Source organism: Melitaea cinxia, chromosome 9 (genome assembly GCF_905220565.1).
Source record: "Melitaea cinxia chromosome 9, ilMelCinx1.1, whole genome shotgun sequence".
NCBI lineage: Eukaryota > Metazoa > Arthropoda > Insecta > Lepidoptera > Nymphalidae > Melitaea > Melitaea cinxia.
In genome coordinates, this window is record NC_059402.1 from 14,274,223 (window position 1) to 14,292,076 (window position 17,854).

Consider the following 17,854-nt stretch of genomic DNA (forward strand, 5'->3'; position numbering starts at 1 on the left):
GAACTGATATATAAATAATAATATAATCAAAATACCTGTTCCTACTGTGACACTTATTATAATATTAAAAACAACACACAACTTTAGCACCATTTTCGTTTTTTAACACTCATTAGTTCACAAACTTATATTTACTCGTAATTAACTCATAAATATAACGTATAACAAAAATATAATAAAGAAAAAAAAAAAAACTATAATCACTATTATAGAAGATTGATATATTTTATTATTTAATTAAATGAAAATATATATTTAAAAGTTAGCCGCAAGCACAACTGTGCAACAGCTTCACATAACTGGTTCTGAGTAAAATACTTATTTGATAAGCTTTTAAATGAAAGCGTTCGAATTCGTATGCAAATACGATAAAACTTGTGGTCGGAAACCCGAGTCATTAACACTTTTAACCGACTTCAAAAAAGGGGAAGGTTCTCAATTCGAATTTATTTTTTTCTTATTTTATGTGTGCCACCTTTTCGATTATTTTTTAATAGAAGGTTGGTGCTTGTCATGTGGAACCATTTAGATTTAATTGAGATCTGACGAGTAACTTTTTGATTTATCTCTAATAATGTGTATTTACTTAACAATTTTTTTGTCGACCTACGTTATCGTATAAGTACCTCATAACTTTTTACTGGGTGTTCCGGTTACGATAATTCTTTTTTTTAATCAAATGGCGGTGCTTTTCATGTGATCCCATTTAAATTTAATTGAGATCTGACGAGTGCTTTATTAACATTTTACGTAACATTTTTTCGTCTACTTACCTTGTATAACTGGTCGATATATTCGAAGTCGGTTTTTTCGTCTGCAAGTAAACACAATTTATATCTTACAGTAAAAAAAAAATCTTAAACTGTGACAAATTAATTTTACCTCTTGTGACGGAATAGAAAAATTTTATTACAGTTCGTTTCCCCTTCTAAGCCCACCTATACGTCATATTTTTCATTCCGAACAGAGTAAGGCCCAGCTCCAGTCCTGCTTTTCCTCAAAATTCTTTTTAGCCACCCATTCCATAATTTTATAAAATAAGTGAGTAAAGGAAGAATATATTTCGGCTGAAGGTTGTGGACATTACCACCGCGTCCAGAATGGTCGATCCGCCTCTGAACAGTGACATTATGTCATCATTACAGCCTATACAGTCCACTGCTGGACATAGGCCTCCACAAGTTTACGCCAAAAATAACGTGAACTCATGTTTTTTGCTCATAGTGACCACGCTGGGCAGACGGGTTGGTGACCGCAGTACTGGCTTTGTCGCACCGAAGACACTGCTGCCCGTCTTCGGCCTGTGTATTTCAAAGCCAGCAGTTGGTTGGTTATCCCGCCATCGGTCGGCTTCTTAAGTTCCAAGGTGGTTGTGGAACCTTGTTATCCCTTAGTCGCCTTTTACGACACCCACGGGAAGAGAGGGGGTGGCTAAATTCTTTAGTGCCGTAGCCACACAGCACATGTGACATTATGTGATTATCATTATTTATGGAAAACGTATAAATCTATATTAATTATTATCACGTACAATGGGTTATAAAATAATAGCTTCTATCTAGAGAACCTTGAAACGTTTTGAAGATAGACGTATGTATGTGCAGATTTTTGTGGTTTTATTATTTTGAAAGAATTATTATATCGGTTCAAAAGTTTTTGATTTTATCGATAATCAACATTAATTCTATATTACTCTATCTAGTAATCACTCTAACTGGACACTACCAAGGTAAGTTTCAACACTTTAAGTTTAACTTTAACTTTTATTATTTTAAGCTTTCGTGGTCACGAAAAAACTATTGTATAACATTTGTTTGAAAGGATTACTTTTAGTGGTCAATATGAATTCGGCTTTCTAGTTTACTACGATTTAATTGGTCAAGGAACGTGACAAAGCTAAGTGACACTGTGATCTGTGACAGTGATAACTTACTATTTTATTGATTGACTATAGTAAACTCATAATACATTGACTAACAATTAGTGATTAATAAATTAGTAATGCTTTTACTCACACGGGGCTAACCACAATTTTCGTTTTATCATGGCATCAGCAACGTCATCGAAATATGGGGAATCTCAAAATGACAGTCGCGATAAATCATGTGTCAGTAAAAGCACTAACAAAAATAAATGTATTTGTATAGTGCAGATACGGTTAAATTGTGATCTATCATCAAGTTACAGTCTGCGGATACGACTATCTACGGTTACGGCTTTCTAAAGTCATGTTTGCGGATACGGATATGTATACCGATCGCTAGAGTCATGTTCTGTGGATACGGATACGTATACCGATCGCTAGAGTCATGTTCTGCGTATACGGATACGTATACCGATCGCTAGAGTCATGTTCTGCAGATACGGGGTACGTATACCGATCAGTAGTCACTGTATGTGGATATAGATACGTATAAAAACATTACAATGAGTTGTTTTTTTTTCTAAAAGTCTCATATATTTCGGCAACTTACATTTTAGTTAGAAGTTAGTGATTCGTATAAAAAAAATGTTTATAAAAATTAATTTTTGGAAATACACACTCACACACACTTCAGTCTATCGCAGTCGCAGTACAGCAGTGCTGGTTATAGGCCTCCACAAGTTCGCGCTAAAAATGGCGTGAACTCATATGTTTTGCCCATAGTCACCACGCTGGACAGGCGGGTTGGTGACCGCAGGGCTGGCTTTTTCGCACCGAAGACGCTGCTGCCCTTCTTCGGCCTGTGTATTTCAAAGCCAGCAGTTGGATGATTATCGCGCCATCGGTTGACTTTATTAGTTTCAAGGTGGTAGTGGAACTGTGTTATCCATTAGTCGCCTCTTACGACACCCACGGGAAGAGAGGGGGTAGCTATATTCTTTACTGCCGTATCCACACATAACACAACAATACTTAAACAATAATTTTTAATATTTTAAGGTGAATATCTTGTTAACCAGATGTATTGTTACATTTTCTAAAAGAGTCAATCTGTAAAATCATTTGTCCTGTATTTACTTATTTTAATTATGATTGTAAAAAGATGCGTAATAACGATAATTATCTTAATAATAATTTTAGAAATTTCAGATATTTACTATGGAAAGTAAACAGTAGCATTTCCTTAAAATTACATTTCTATATCATTTCTCTGATCTATGATGATCAATGCTAATATAAGTACGACGCACTCAAATATCTAAAACATTTAAAAAACTTATCAAGGAAATATATTTGCCATCTCAATTATGATGAGCAACTTTGTTTTACTATATTATTAATTATTTGTTACATTACTGTTCTGTTGTTACGTCATTTGTTTATTAGCTTTAGTGAGGATTTAAACCGCGCGTGACCGCCAGCGTAATATCATCGCAGCCTCATCGGGCATATATTTTACTTTCACTCACCTATATTGAGCTATCAGTTTTTTAACAGGTGCGCCACTTGTTGAGAGCTGTCTAACTAATTCAATTTTGGACTATTTCACCGTTTGTAAATAAACAAACGGTGAAATAGACCAAAGTTACAAACAGACTTTGACAGTAGGAGAAAAAGATATACCTAATTCTGTTTGTTTGCAAACGTCTCTAAGGTCAAAAAATTATGAGTAAGTAGCTACCTACTTAATACAATAAAGAGGTAAACTTTAGTGTACAAGATTGTTTATAAGTTTGTAGGGACTAATCTTTGGATCTATTAAACCGATTTGGTAAATTCTTTTATTAATATGATGGTACATTAACCCTCATTATCATGGTTTATATTATTTCCATAAAATAAGTCCGAAGAAAAAACATTACTGGGACGCTTTACTTGTTTTCGCTGACGTCATAATAAGTTTTAAGTACATACCTCCAATAATACAATTAACTATAAAATGTTTGTTTCTTGTAGATCTAAAAAAAAAATCGAAACACCTATAGCTTTTTTCTGTTAGACAATTCATAATACAGTATAACATACTTTAACTTTTTTCGTTGAGTTAAACGACAGGAAAAGTAAATTACAGGAAGAAATAAAAAATGCCTGTAATTAAAAATATGTTAAATTATTTTTATGACATTTCAAAAATTTCGTTTTTTTTTTAAATATAGTTATCACGAGGTTTTATGCTTAGACCGTAAAAAGTATATATGTGTGTGAGTACGCCACACCACCTCCCTCCAGGGCCGTGCTACGAGCGATATTACTTTGGTATGCGCAACGGTTTTTCTTGAACGTGATTTCACATTTTGCCATTTATTCATTGTATTTTATCTATGTTGAGGTAAGAATAAGATGTTGTCTATCGTCTCTGCGAAATCTTCTGTTTAAATGTAAGCAGGCTTGAGTTTTTCGATTGATTCAGTAAATGGTAAAGCTTTTATGTTTTTGTGATGATCTTTAAAACTTTCCTGCGGTTTGAAGAACTCTTCTAATGCCTTCTTCTCTAAGATAAGACTTGTCCGAAAGAAGTCTTTGAAAACGAAGATGAACTTAATACAGTGTCTGGAGGCTGGTCAAGGTCTGACATTTTAATCGTATTATATTTTGATCGTGTTATAAATTCCGTTATATCTTGAGTATTATTTGTAGAAGGTTGAAATAACTCTCCGGGAAGTCTAAGAGTTTCGCCACATAGTAACTCGGCTTAGGATGCTCCGATGTCTTCTTTAAGTACGTAAATAAGTCATACCTGTTTTTGACTGTCTATAAAATCTTTCGACTATGCCCTTACATGCAGGGTGATATGGGGTTGTATGTTTGTATCCTAAACCAGCTATTTTAGATAGGTACTTAAAAAAGCTGGTTCAAAATGTCTTCCTCTGTCAGTTACAATATAGCTTTTGCGACCGTTTCCGCTGTAATGTGTATTATAGGTACAGCTTCTGGCCTTCTCGTGAAACGATCCACGACTGTAAAGCAGTATTTTTAGCCATTGAAAACCGGCATGGTTGCTATCATGTCTAAATGGACTTGTAGCGACATCTATCGCGCGGCACACAAACTAGAGAAAACTGACGTATCCTACTTCGCGCTATCAAAGTTATCAAAGTGATTGAGTATATATATACAAGATCCCGACAACAACCGTCGGGGCGTTAGCCCGCCAGATACAACACCCGTCTGGTCGGAGGATCTTCCCTTTGCAATGGTTGATGAGGAATTCAACACCATGTTTCTCACACCCCCAAAGACTGTTGTAAATCGTTACCGTAGTAAGGAAAATGTTTCAGGAGTTGCAGTTTCATGACGGGTTATTTTTGATCGCTGGCAATCCCGACGAGCTTTTGCCCATTCACGATAATCTCTTCTCATTCCGGGGCATATAAAGGGTTGAGAAACTAGCTTTGCTGTCACATTCGTTTCTGGATGGAAAAAGGCGACATGGTATGTTATTTGGGCTGTCGGATGTCGCTAGTACCGAGTGCCTTTGCAGTTTTCTGACTTAAATCACATGGCTTGACACAATTTCTCGCATTTTTTTTAAAAGTGTAATGATACCAGCAAACTGGAAACTTTCGATAATTGGATTGCGATCTTATATTGCTTGTATTGCGGGCTTGGCTACGATGACGTCTCGGTCCTGATCTTATTTGATAACTAAATATATTAAGTGCTTTAACTTGCCGGGACAGCTCGTCGATTTGTTTAGCTATGGATTCTAACACGGATTGAGACGCAGATGTCGACGTAACTTGTGGTGTGCGTGGTACTATCTCATGCAAAGTGTCAGCCAAGTCGGCGAGAGATTGCAGATCTAGTGTTTTCTGAGCCACAATAATTGGTTGCAGTGCTGGAGGTAGACGACTAATCCAAGTTGTTTTTGTAAATTCGTCTGAAATTGAAGGTCCTGCTAAGCGTTGTAGATGACGTAAAAATTGGCTAGGTCGACTGTCACCCAGTTCCTCATGAATGAGTAGTTGCTTGATTTCTTTCTCGCGAGATGTTGATAGTCGCTTAATTAATTCCGATTTTAATAGTTCATACTTGCCTGTTTTGGGGGGCGAAACAATTACATCTTTAACTTTAGCAGCATATTTTTGTTCCAAGGTAGAAATAACGTAGTAAAATTTAGTATCGTCATCTTTGATACCAAATAATGCAAAGTTTCCTTCCAGCTGTGAAAACCAAACTGCAGGTTCTTCGGCCCAAAATGGAGGTGGTCGAACGCCGATACGAGTAACGTCAGTTTTGTCCTGAGATGTAAACAAATGTTTCTCTGTAGGTTCACCATCTTGTCTTTCCATTTTGTAATAAATTTAAAAGCTTACTTAATGTCGGTTCCTTCTTTTCAATACCTTCACCAGTGTAGTGGAGATGATACTGATTCTTGTTATTTTATTTGGTGAAATAAAATTGCTTTTATTAATCCACTAGCTTTTATTCGTTGAGTTTAACGACAGAAAAAGTAAATTAAAGGAAAACAAAATGGCGCGTAATTAAGCATTTTAGAAATTCTTTTTTTTAAATATACAAATCAAATGAGGTTTTTTGCTAACACCGTAAAAAGTTTATATGTGTGTGAGTACGTACGCCACATATTTATTATGGTATTTTGCTGAAACAATGCAAAACAGAGATACTGCCGTTATTGCGTTTCATTTCGCCAAAAATGGAAGTTATTTTAGTTTTTCTTGGTCAATATTCTTATAATACATTAATGTCATTAAACATTTCAAATATAATTAAATATTATTAATACTTGTTTTATTATATTAATTCTTATAATAAATAATTTAGTCTCTCTGTACATTACTGATTTGGAGGAATTGGAGGCTTCATTACCTATCTGAGTTATCTGTTCTAATACAACCTGCCATATTGTTTTTGTAGTATATTGGTCGTCCAATTGTAAACAATTTTATTACGTTGTTTAAATTATTTCCCTTGAAGCCATCAAAAGCTTTACATAATTATTATGTGTTAATCCGCACCAATATCAATATGTTTTATTTTTATATATTTCACTCCTAAATTATTTGCGGGTTCAATATGGGGGGACGAGTTACTGGTTTTATTTTATTTGTTCTTTTAAATTATGTTTCTTGTCAGCGTTATCAACTTTGCGAGAACAATACGAAGATAACTCGTAGTTGTACAACACAGGTAAGTGACGATATCATTCTTTGTATGAAAATTTAAAATGAAAATTTGAATGTCTTCATTATTGATTTATTGAACTCGTGCAACCTTGAAAGGCTTAATGTGATGTAAGTACGCTTAATTGATTTTTCTAATTGTGTTCTGTACTATACATACGTATATCTTTTAAATTTATACGATTATAAGCCAAACATTTTTCAATAACAAGTGTCTTATACGTAAATAATCATAAAGATATTTCTTAAACTTATTATTGTAGAGCACAATTATAGTACTTTCCATTTGAAGCCATTTAAAAAAAAAATAACTAACCTATCTAACATCAAAATGACGGCTCTTAATATGAACACTAGCCAACATAGTTTTTATTTCTTATTATTTTTTTATCAGAAATAATATAAGTGAAAAATATCAATTTTTATTATTGACAGCAACACTATACTGTACTAAAAATAAATTAAGCTGATTCGCGTTAGTGATGAATGTATGTATAAGCCATACAATTGTTTTTCTTGGTCTGGGTGTTTCAAGCTTTGTATGTTTCTGGATCTAGGACATAGGATTCTTGGCCCTTTAACAACCAGTGTCAATACTCTATCTATCTCTGAATTTGCTTACTAGTGACAGAATTTTGAGGTAAACTTCATACAAATTATATTAAAAACCTATTGATTATAAGCATAACCGGAGATAGATGGATTATTGGATTCGGCCGTTAGTCCATTAAATGGACCATTATCACACTTATTTGTTTTCTGTAATAGATAAATATTTATCTAATATTCTATTATTATTATAGATATTGGGTGAAGATTATTTTGACGAAAGTAGCTGTAAAGTTGAATACATACCACCGAACAGTGCAGACTGTATTGATAACTTTGGACCTATAACATGGAATGATAAAATCGGAGGAGTCAGTCTCAGGCCGTATATCATACCCGTTGTTCACCAAGATGAATTAACTCGTTTCACAACCAATTATACTGTTCTAAACATTACATTTACAAATATAAAATGGAAAAGTAAGAAGCTTAGTTACTTTTTTAATTATTATTGTTTTAATTGTTATTAATATAAATTAAATTTGTTTTAGGTTTGATTATATGTATAATAATAAATAATAAAAATAATTTAACACAACTCATACTCTGAATAATTAAGTTTTATTTTATTATACAAGGGCCCGTTTTACCACTTGTAGATGAAGATATTTGATATATAACAGTATTCACCAGATAAAAATTTGATATGTTTAATGAACATTGACACAAAATAGATCTTTCAAACATGGATATTTGTATCCTCTGAATTCAAAATTCTATTTTACTTGAATGAAACCTAGAAGCTTGTTATACTTCCTGTTGATAAACCTTTAGTAATTTATGTACGAGGTAAACTTTTGAGCTAAACAGTGAAACAGGTCCTTAGTATATTGAGGTAGGAGATAGCTAGAAATATCTTGCTTATAATTTAGAGCAGCCCGACTGGGGTAGCATCTCAACCTTACACAAGACACAGCTAAATATCACTGTTCTCAAGTAGTTTTGTGTTCTGTGGTGAGTAAGGTAGCCAGAGCTTTTGGGCAGGTTTAAAAATGCTTGCAATGCTCTTAGTGTTTTAGGAGTCCATCGTCTACAGTATCCATTTACCATTAGGTAACGCTGGTTTACCACTCTTATAGTATAAACAAAAAACACTCTAAAATCAATTATTCGTTATAATTTTCAGCCATGAAGTTTCGTTTCCGAAAATTCATGAATGTCGAGAGTCACTGCAGGAATATTGTTATTTCAAACGATGTAACCATCAACGACCAGTCGATGCTTTATTATGACTGCTATTGGTCCCTTACAAACGGAGACTATAGTGGTCGTAGCCATATGCTCGACTTTGAGGCTACCGATGATGTTGTTGTGTATAGAGGTCGATATAGTTTCAATATACCAACTGCAGAAATGTTAAGTGAGTATATAAAAGTGTTAATCTATATTTACACTTACTATATATGTATTTCACTCGTCATTGTATACGATAATATAAATATTGATCAGGTATACCAAAAAAATAAATTATCAATCAATAAAATTTGTATTCAAAATTTACAATAATATTTTTCACATTGCTTTATGCAATGAATGATGAAATGAAAATAAGACAATGTCATTAATTATATGAAGCCAGTGTTAAACTTTATATAAAATTATATTTATCTAATATAAACGTTTTTAATGAAAAATTCGTATAGCTTATACACTCCTATTTAACCATTATTTTATCTGTTTGACACAAATTTATTCATGAAAGAATACTAACCATGTTACATTTTTTATATGACTAACATACATACAATTCTTGCGATTAAATTAGTTTAATCACTACTTAAATTTTAATTTCTTTTGTGCAACTCGGCGTAACTCTTATTAGACTGAATGTGAAAAGTAACTAATATAGATATTTATTTTTTGAATTTTGTTTCAAAAATTTACTGAAAACTGTAATTTATTTTTTTGTAGTTTGAATAAAAAAGCGTCGTTCTAAATAACGTCTCAGACTAACTATCTCAGAAGCTTCTGAGATATGCTATTTAGAACTACGTGGTAAGCTTCCCACTACACACAATTTTTCTTTAAATATTTCATTACTATAGAACTACCTATTAAATTAAAATGAAAAAAAAAAAACTTATGTAAATAATTCCATTTAATGCATAAAATGCCTTACATCATTTACTGACAAGTGCTCTTAAACTGCTTGATCGATTTTTTTTGAAACTGATATAAAGTCTTAAAGTTGACAGTCACTTATTTCTATGATAAAAATTAAAATCTAAGAATGAAATTAAAAAACTAAGTAATTAATTGTAATAAAAAAAAGTAGAAAGTACTCTGAAATTAAAGATATCCTATATTTTCTATGATATAAAAAAAAAAGATAAATTGTAAGATTACTTTATAAAATATTGTTATATAACTTATGAGTAATTTTATTTATAATGCATTTTCAACAAATATAGAATTATTATGAACTATTTATTTTATTACACTACAAACACAAATACATCTGCGTGATTTGTTCAAAGTATTTTCCTTATTCCATCAAATGATTTATAAATAAGACACAAAAACAGGATACTAATATTCTGGAGGTTTTCTATTAATAGGATTTTAATTAAATTGATACAATATTTGTATGGCCATATATTAACATAATTACATTTTAGGACTCCTAGTTTTAATTTTTGATTAATGTGAAAGAAAAGTCTTTGCACTATTTTTAAATCTGTCACAAATAGTACTTGGATATATTAGATTTTAGAATATTAATAATAATTATGATAGTTAGTAAAAAATATAATTTTGTTTGCTCGCAAATGAAAAAAATCGACTTTAATTACATAGACAAGTAATACAACATAAGTAAACGAAAAAAATTTACAAATGCACTAGTCGTCACTACGATTTTCGAGGGTTTCTCTCGATTTCTCTGGGATTCCATCATCAGATCCTGATTTCCTTATCATGGTATAACACTTGAGATATCTCCTTTCTAACAAACAAAAGAATTATCAAAATCGGTTTATAAGCTATGAAGCTATCCCCGAACATACATTATAAAAAAATAATAATATATATATATATATCAAAGGTATACGGTCAAATTGAGTAAGCTCCTCTTTTTGAAGTCGGTTAAAAAATGAATAAAACAGATAAACATTGTTAGGATCAAACTACACCCCAGCTATTCTAGTAAAGCTAGGACGTGCTCTGATAAACTAGTCACAGGACTGGCAATAAGTAGTCAATTATCTAATTAATCGCCTGTAGTGTAATACTAACACAATGAATAATCTTTGAAAAATTCTTTGATAGTTTAGAGCATGTTGATGTTGCTTATTTTAATAAAAAAAGATTAAACTGTAAAGACAAGAATCGTAAGTGATATAAGACTTAATAATCTTTCACGGTGACAATGACATTTTAAGATATTGTTTTAATTCTAATCCAGGTACAACTATAAGTGAAGCAGATTGGAAACCGTTTGTATACATAGAAATATTAACGACATCCATGAAGTTACATATAATGCCTCCTCCGTCTCAACTCAAAATAGACTCATATCAAATAGAAGTCATGATGGAATGTAACAAAGAAACGACTTGTAAGGAAATGGTTAAAAGTGCAACAATTAAATTAAGGAACAACACAGATGATGTCACATATGGTCACAGTTTGTTAATAACGGCTGGAACTTATTATTTTGTGGTCACACCAATACACGAGAAGTGTAAACGGGGTGAGGTTGAATGTCAGTTTGTGGAGAGTCCAAGGATTGTTATCAGTGAGTAATTTTATTTATTTATTTATTTATTGAAGATGTGTCAATTCAAAATGTACTGTTATATATTTTTTTTATATAACTAGATCGGCAAAAAATCATATGGATCGCCTGACGGTAAGTGATTACTGTAGCCTATAAACGCCTGCAACAGTACACGAGAGTAATACTATTTAGCCGAGATCTACAGTTGTTCAGTTAGTGATGTTGATTGATTCATGATATTTTAAATTTAAAATGCAACAATGTCTATCATTTTTTGATTGAATGTATCCGCAAAATGAATGAAAATGTGGTCCATACAATTGCAAGAAATGTGTAATCGTAATTTTGGTGGTATAAAAGTGTATAAAGACTGCATTCTTGTAACGAGTGTTATATAAAAGGTTTATAAGTAACCTTTCATACATTAATCCGGCTGTGTCAGTTAGACAATAGTTATAAAATAGATTTATCTGTAAATTTATAACTATCAAATTTTTGTTAACACGCAGTGCTTTATTGCTAAAAGAGCATTGTATGTATCAGCAGATAGCATAACATTCTTTTGATGTGAGTGTAAGTCATGTAAAATGTTGAAGTTATTTGAATAAACTACTTAACGCCATTTATAACATAAATTGAAAAACTGTATTAACATCAAATTTCATGCACTAAAAGTTTAAAAAAAATGTATTTGAACTTGAGAGAATGAGTAAATAATTGTGTTTGCAGGCAAACAAAAAACACCGACTTCAATTATATCGACAGTAATATAACGTAGGTAGACGAAAAATTAGTTAAGTAAATACGCATTATCAAAGATTACTCCAAAAAGTTGTAATCAGATCTCGATGAAATTTAAATGTGACCACATGATAAACATCAGCTTTGGAGTTTATTAAAAATTATCAAAATCGGTACACCCAGTAAAAAGTTATGCGGATTTTCGAGTTTCCCTCGATTTCTCTGGGATCCCATCATCAGATCCTGGTATCCTTATCATAGAACCAAATCGGGGATATCTCCTTTCCAACAAAAAAAGAATTATCGAAATCGGTTCATAAACGATGATGTTATCTCCGAACAAACATAAAAATATATATTTTTTTTTGAAGTCGGTTAAAAAATATTTTACTAGCAATAACAATTTGTCATAGAACAAGATCCTTTTGATTGACGAAAGTGTTGCTGTTGTAAGAATGTCTTTTACAATAAATACTTATTATTATAATTTAAATTTTCAGCTAGTGAAGTCCATCAAAAGATAAACATCTGTATCGCCAGCATCACAGCTCTGATTGTAGCAACACTGTTTGCCTACTATATTGTACTCCGTGTCATCCGACGTTATTGGTGCAAGGAATATGGAGAGAGTGAGTCTTTATTTACTTTCATATGGACTAACTTACGCGCATGGTTTTACCAACTTAAACTTTCTTTAAAAATTTATAATGATCTTTGTCCTAGCGGCCTTTACGTCACTAGTTTGAGTGGGAGGACGTATTAAAAACCCTTCTTGCTCGTTCACTCAATTATGAGGGTCGTGACCATAAATGATATCTCTCCATTGAAGGCGAAAATTTTCGTTCTAGTGAGATTGTACCTCAGCTTAGGAGAAAGACGGAGTGAAAGGAACTTTTTACTCACTTCACGAATTTTAGTTGAAATTAAAGAATCCTTTATTTCTTGTAAGAATAACACAACTAAAATGAGAAACATTTAATTTCTTATTTTAATCTTCTTTTCTTCATTTAATCTAACCTTACCTAACCTAAAAAGTAGTACATACGCTTAGCATAATATGGAATTATGTTGAGGGTAGTTACATAAAAAACTTAAATTAAAATTTGATAGGAAAAAAAATATTTAAAAATCTATTAAGAACTAAATCTAACTAAATTTATTATTGTTGTTTTTTCTATCATATAAAATATATAAAAAAATTTTAAATGATATATTTTTCTAGTATTTCTAACATTATTTACAGAAATCCCACCACCACCGAAAGTTCTAGTCATATATTCGCCAGCGAATCGCCTCCACGCACAATGTGTCGAATCATTTATAGCCTACCTTCGTTCAGAATACGGCTTTGATATAATGTATGACGGGGATATCAACAAGACATCTCACAGCGATCCAGTTATATGGGCAGATGAGGCCATAACACTTGCTACACATGTAATATATATAGTCGGACCTGCTGAAAACACCAATCTGTACAACAACATCTATGATAAACCAATAATAGCACACAAGGATATCGATAAAATCCTTCTGAATAACCTAAAAGGTGCAAGAGTTTCCGGATGCTTGAAAGTTATCAATGTTTTCTTTGAACATTCCAATGGAAAGGTGCCATATGAAACTAAGCACGATAAACCGTTTTTCTTGCTTAAGGATTGGCAGAAATTAATCGCTTATTTGTCTAAAAATATGCTGCCCAAAAAGCAAATAATGCGGTCGGAGAAAGGTTGTTGTTTCTTGGAAGACTTGAAAAAGGCTAAGGAAATGTTGAACGGTAGAAACGATGATGTTGTTATCAGATGTGAGAAGAATTTGATTGAAAAGAAAGTGCTTTTGTAATTTACCAATGCAAAGAGTATTTGGTGTTTTTCATTTCGACAGAACATTATAGTTTGATGTTCAATTTGTTGAAAATAATCGTTAAGAGTATTAGCAGAGCTAAATGTTCTTCTAAAGAAGTTCATAAGTATTTCAGAAGAATCTGCATTGTGGAGATTGATTTCTCGTTGTAAAAATTTTAATTGGTGGAGTTTGTAGTGGTTTTTATGGAAAAGTTTATATATATATACAAGTTGTTGCAAAGGTGTGTGTGTATGTGCATAATATTGAAAGGAAAACATAAATATGTGATTCGGACAATTTGATGAAAGACAAGTGTTGAAAGGAATGTTTCTTGTTTTAAAATTGCACGTATAATCTTATTTACTATGGTATCATCAATAAAATGTTATTTATTTATTATTAATAGGTTTTAATTTAAATAAGTGTTCAATGTGAAATAGTGAAAATGTTAAAATTAAATTTTTAGGATTATAATATTTTTCTATGTAATGTCATTTAATATAAATTACACTGAATTCTTGAGGAATATTTTTGTGGTTATATATAATCGTTGTTTCTTACCAGTGATTTAATGTGAACCACGTCTCCCAAATTTATAAATTAATTAATTTTTAATATGCTATTATAGTGTACAAAAAAAATGTTGCAATTTATACATTAAGAACCTATTACAATCTGTTACTATAAAGCCATTTATATTATTACTTGTGATGAATTGCATAAAAAATAATGGTGTGGTTTGTTTGTACATGGCTAACTTAATATTTATATTTTGAAGGTATTATATGTAAAGTTGTTGTCTTATTATAAGTATTTCGAACAAAATGTTTGTAGCCTGATGCGCTTTCTATATTTCTTACTATTTCTACAACTCAAATGCAATTTCATATCTTTTTAAAGCTTTTGAAAGATAGTTCAAAGATGTCATTCACTCAGTCATTCACTCATTCATCCTATGGCTTTTCTTCTCACTGTTGAATGTAAGGGCCTGTTTTAAGTGCATCAAATAAATCTTGTTTGACGTATAACGGTATCCAACAGATAAAATTATGAAATTCTTTATCACCAACAAACTCGAATTTAAGTGTTGGATAATACTATTTGCAATCTGTAAAATAAAAAGTGGTAGATGATTAGTTGAAGTGTTTCACTTCCTGGTCTTTAAGCCTATCAGTAACTTATGTGCGAGATTAACTATCACTAACTTGTCAAAAAGGCCCTTGTTATAATTAAGAAATTATCAAGTCGTTTTATGTGTAGAAGTAATTTTGATTTAAATCGGTGTAACTATATAATCATTTAGTGCCATAGGACTCATTGAATGCGTGTTGAAAATTTTTATGAAATACATTTCGGCTACTTAATTTTATTAACGGAAATTTATAATTATTCCCTTAAATGAAAAAGTTTCTGACGAAGTTCAGTATATATGTATAAAAAACTTTTAGGGTTGTCAGTTTGTTCTTAAAAAAATGTATTTTTTTTATTTTTTGTATATATAATAAATGATGTGGTTGTTGCATATGTCCGTAATTTTCATATGTTATAAGTACCTACATATATTTATCGTTGATCTCAATTCCAAACTGTTGGAGTGAACGTGTTCTATCATTATACAGGACTTTTAAGCTCAATATATACTTTGTGATGTATTTTTGTAAATAAAATCTTAAACACAAATATCCTTTTATATAATTTACCTCCTTATCACCATAGATATTACAAAGAAGTTTCGGAATTTCGAAGTTATTTTTATAAACATGACTATTCAAACTATGATTTAAAACTCTTTTGAAGTTCTATAATAAATTAAGACGGTTTATCTTGATCAAGTGTGAATATAAGCTACGAAATGCCACATGTCAGAAGCTTCATGTAAATTTTATTTACCAATGTCATAATTTGTGGCAAGAAGCTCAAGTCATAACTTGTTTATTGAAATTTAAAAAAAAAAAAGAAAAACAGCTACAATCTACAAACGACTTCGACATTTCGACGACTTGTTTGAAACAAGCTCTACATTTTATTATAATTAAAATTACTACACTATTAATTGTCATTAATTGTACTTCTACACTAGTAATATCAAGAGGAGATTGTTTGTTTGTAATGGGTTTTTCGATTACAAACAAAATAAAAATCTTTTACTACTTACTAGAAAACTATGTTATCATCGAATGATGTAGACTATATTTTAACAATATAAAACGGAAAAGTTTAAATCGTGTAATACACGCGGACGGAATGCTATTCAAAAATAAACTCGTGCAAAAATGCATGCATTCCTGGAGGCGCAACTGTTGGTGGATTACTATATGACCAAAAAGAAAATAAAAAGCCCACATAATTATTATCATTGGTTTATTTATCACCCACATGTTAATTTAAATTATTACAAACATTTTTTGGAATGCTGTATTTTGTATACAACCATAATTACCATTACAGAATTATTACAATTTATTTACACTATATACCATTTAAAATCTAAAAAAAAAAAACTAATAATATATAAAAATATAACAGAAAAAATTTATATCTATTTTTCATTATTATATTTATAAAACAACCATTTCTAATACAAGAAATAAAATCTAAAATATTTTAAGTTACTTGTACGGTGTCAATTAAATTGGAACTTAATTTTAACGACTAAAAAGTTACCAATTTAAATACATGGTGTTATACAATTTTAGTGTCAATTTTTTTCTTTTATCATATTCATAATTATCGAGTGCTAAAGCAAACACATAAAATTAAAATAGTTGAATGGAAATTGTACTCATGAAATGATTCTAAATTTTGTCTATTGTCTTATCGCAACGATTTTTAAATGTCATTTAATTTTTAATTTAACTCAAAGTAGTAACTGTAATATATATTTTTTAATAATTAACTCCAATATTTTTTAAGTAATTCCTCGTTTTATATTTTAAATCCATACACAGCTTTGGTTAGTTTTTATAAATTGAACAAATATTGCACATTTATTTACTAAAGGCATTTAAGCAAAGAGGACTGTCGTTTATAATGTTATGGCCACACTTTCTTAATTTCTATGTAAACATCTCACAATAAAAATCAGTATAGTTCTGTTTGACCTACGGATAAATAATTCATTTTTCATGTTTTTAAAATATTTGTTTTACTAACAAGTATGTTATCTGTGTTATATTTTTTTTTTGTTATACACCTTTAGGCAGAAATTTTAGTTGGTTTGTTATTTCAAAACGTTTCTGGCGTAATAATTGATGTTTTTTTTTTTTTTTTATGCACAAAATATACCTATTAAGTTTTAGTTTGTATCTTTTTCATTTTTTTATAGTTTTAATATACTCGTAAGAGTAAAGGTGAAAAACTATATACACGTACATAAAATGATTATATATACGTACATATGGAATTATAAAACCAAAAATGGAATTTAAACGTTTAATATTTTTTTTCACATTTAAGTAGTATAAATTTGTGTTATTTTTAATAAATGTGTTAAGCGATTTTAAAAACGAATTCATATACATATTCAACTATTTATATTATTTTTATATTTTATCAAGTGTCAGAAGAAGTCAATGAAGTTATTTTGAAGTATATAGGTATCTATAAAACTAATTTTGAGTTATGCTCTTGTGAAATCATATACATATCCAAATTCTTGTACAACTTTAGTTTAAAAAGATTTTTTTTTGTAATAATTTTAATGCACTATTGTATATAAAAATCACGTCAAGCTAAACAATTTATACATAAGAACTACAACATCAATTGTAAACTACAAAAAGTCTAAACCTTTGAAGTCATGATTATTGTATTTTTTGATAAATATTACATTTACTATAAGCGACACATTTAGAACATCGATTATTAAAAGTA

The 17,854-nt window shown here is 30.6% G+C and overlaps 1 protein-coding gene across 1 annotated transcript; it reads left to right on the forward strand.

Annotated features, from left to right (window-relative positions):
* The first annotated feature begins 6,793 nt into the window (after nt 1-6,793).
* On the forward strand, nt 6,794-15,661 carry LOC123656727. The gene is made up of 6 exons (XM_045592384.1): nt 6,794-7,075; nt 7,872-8,097; nt 8,804-9,037; nt 11,081-11,413; nt 12,637-12,775; nt 13,378-15,661. The coding sequence occupies exons 1-6, from the start codon at nt 6,962-6,964 to the stop codon at nt 13,976-13,978; spliced, it is 1,647 nt and encodes a 548-aa protein (XP_045448340.1). The 5' UTR covers nt 6,794-6,961; the 3' UTR covers nt 13,979-15,661.
* Nucleotides 15,662-17,854: the final 2,193 nt, after the last annotated feature.

Excerpts from the sequence above, each read along its gene's own strand:
- LOC123656727 (XM_045592384.1), top strand. The coding sequence starts at position 6,962 with ATGGGGGGACGAGTTACTGGTTTTATTTTATTTGTTCTTTTAAATTAT. Across the intron at positions 8,098-8,803 it reads TACAAATATAAAATGGAAAA|CCATGAAGTTTCGTTTCCGA; the intron begins GTAAGAAGCTTA and ends TATAATTTTCAG. Across the intron at positions 12,776-13,377 it reads TATGGAGAGAGTGAGTCTTT|AGAAATCCCACCACCACCGA; the intron begins ATTTACTTTCAT and ends AACATTATTTAC.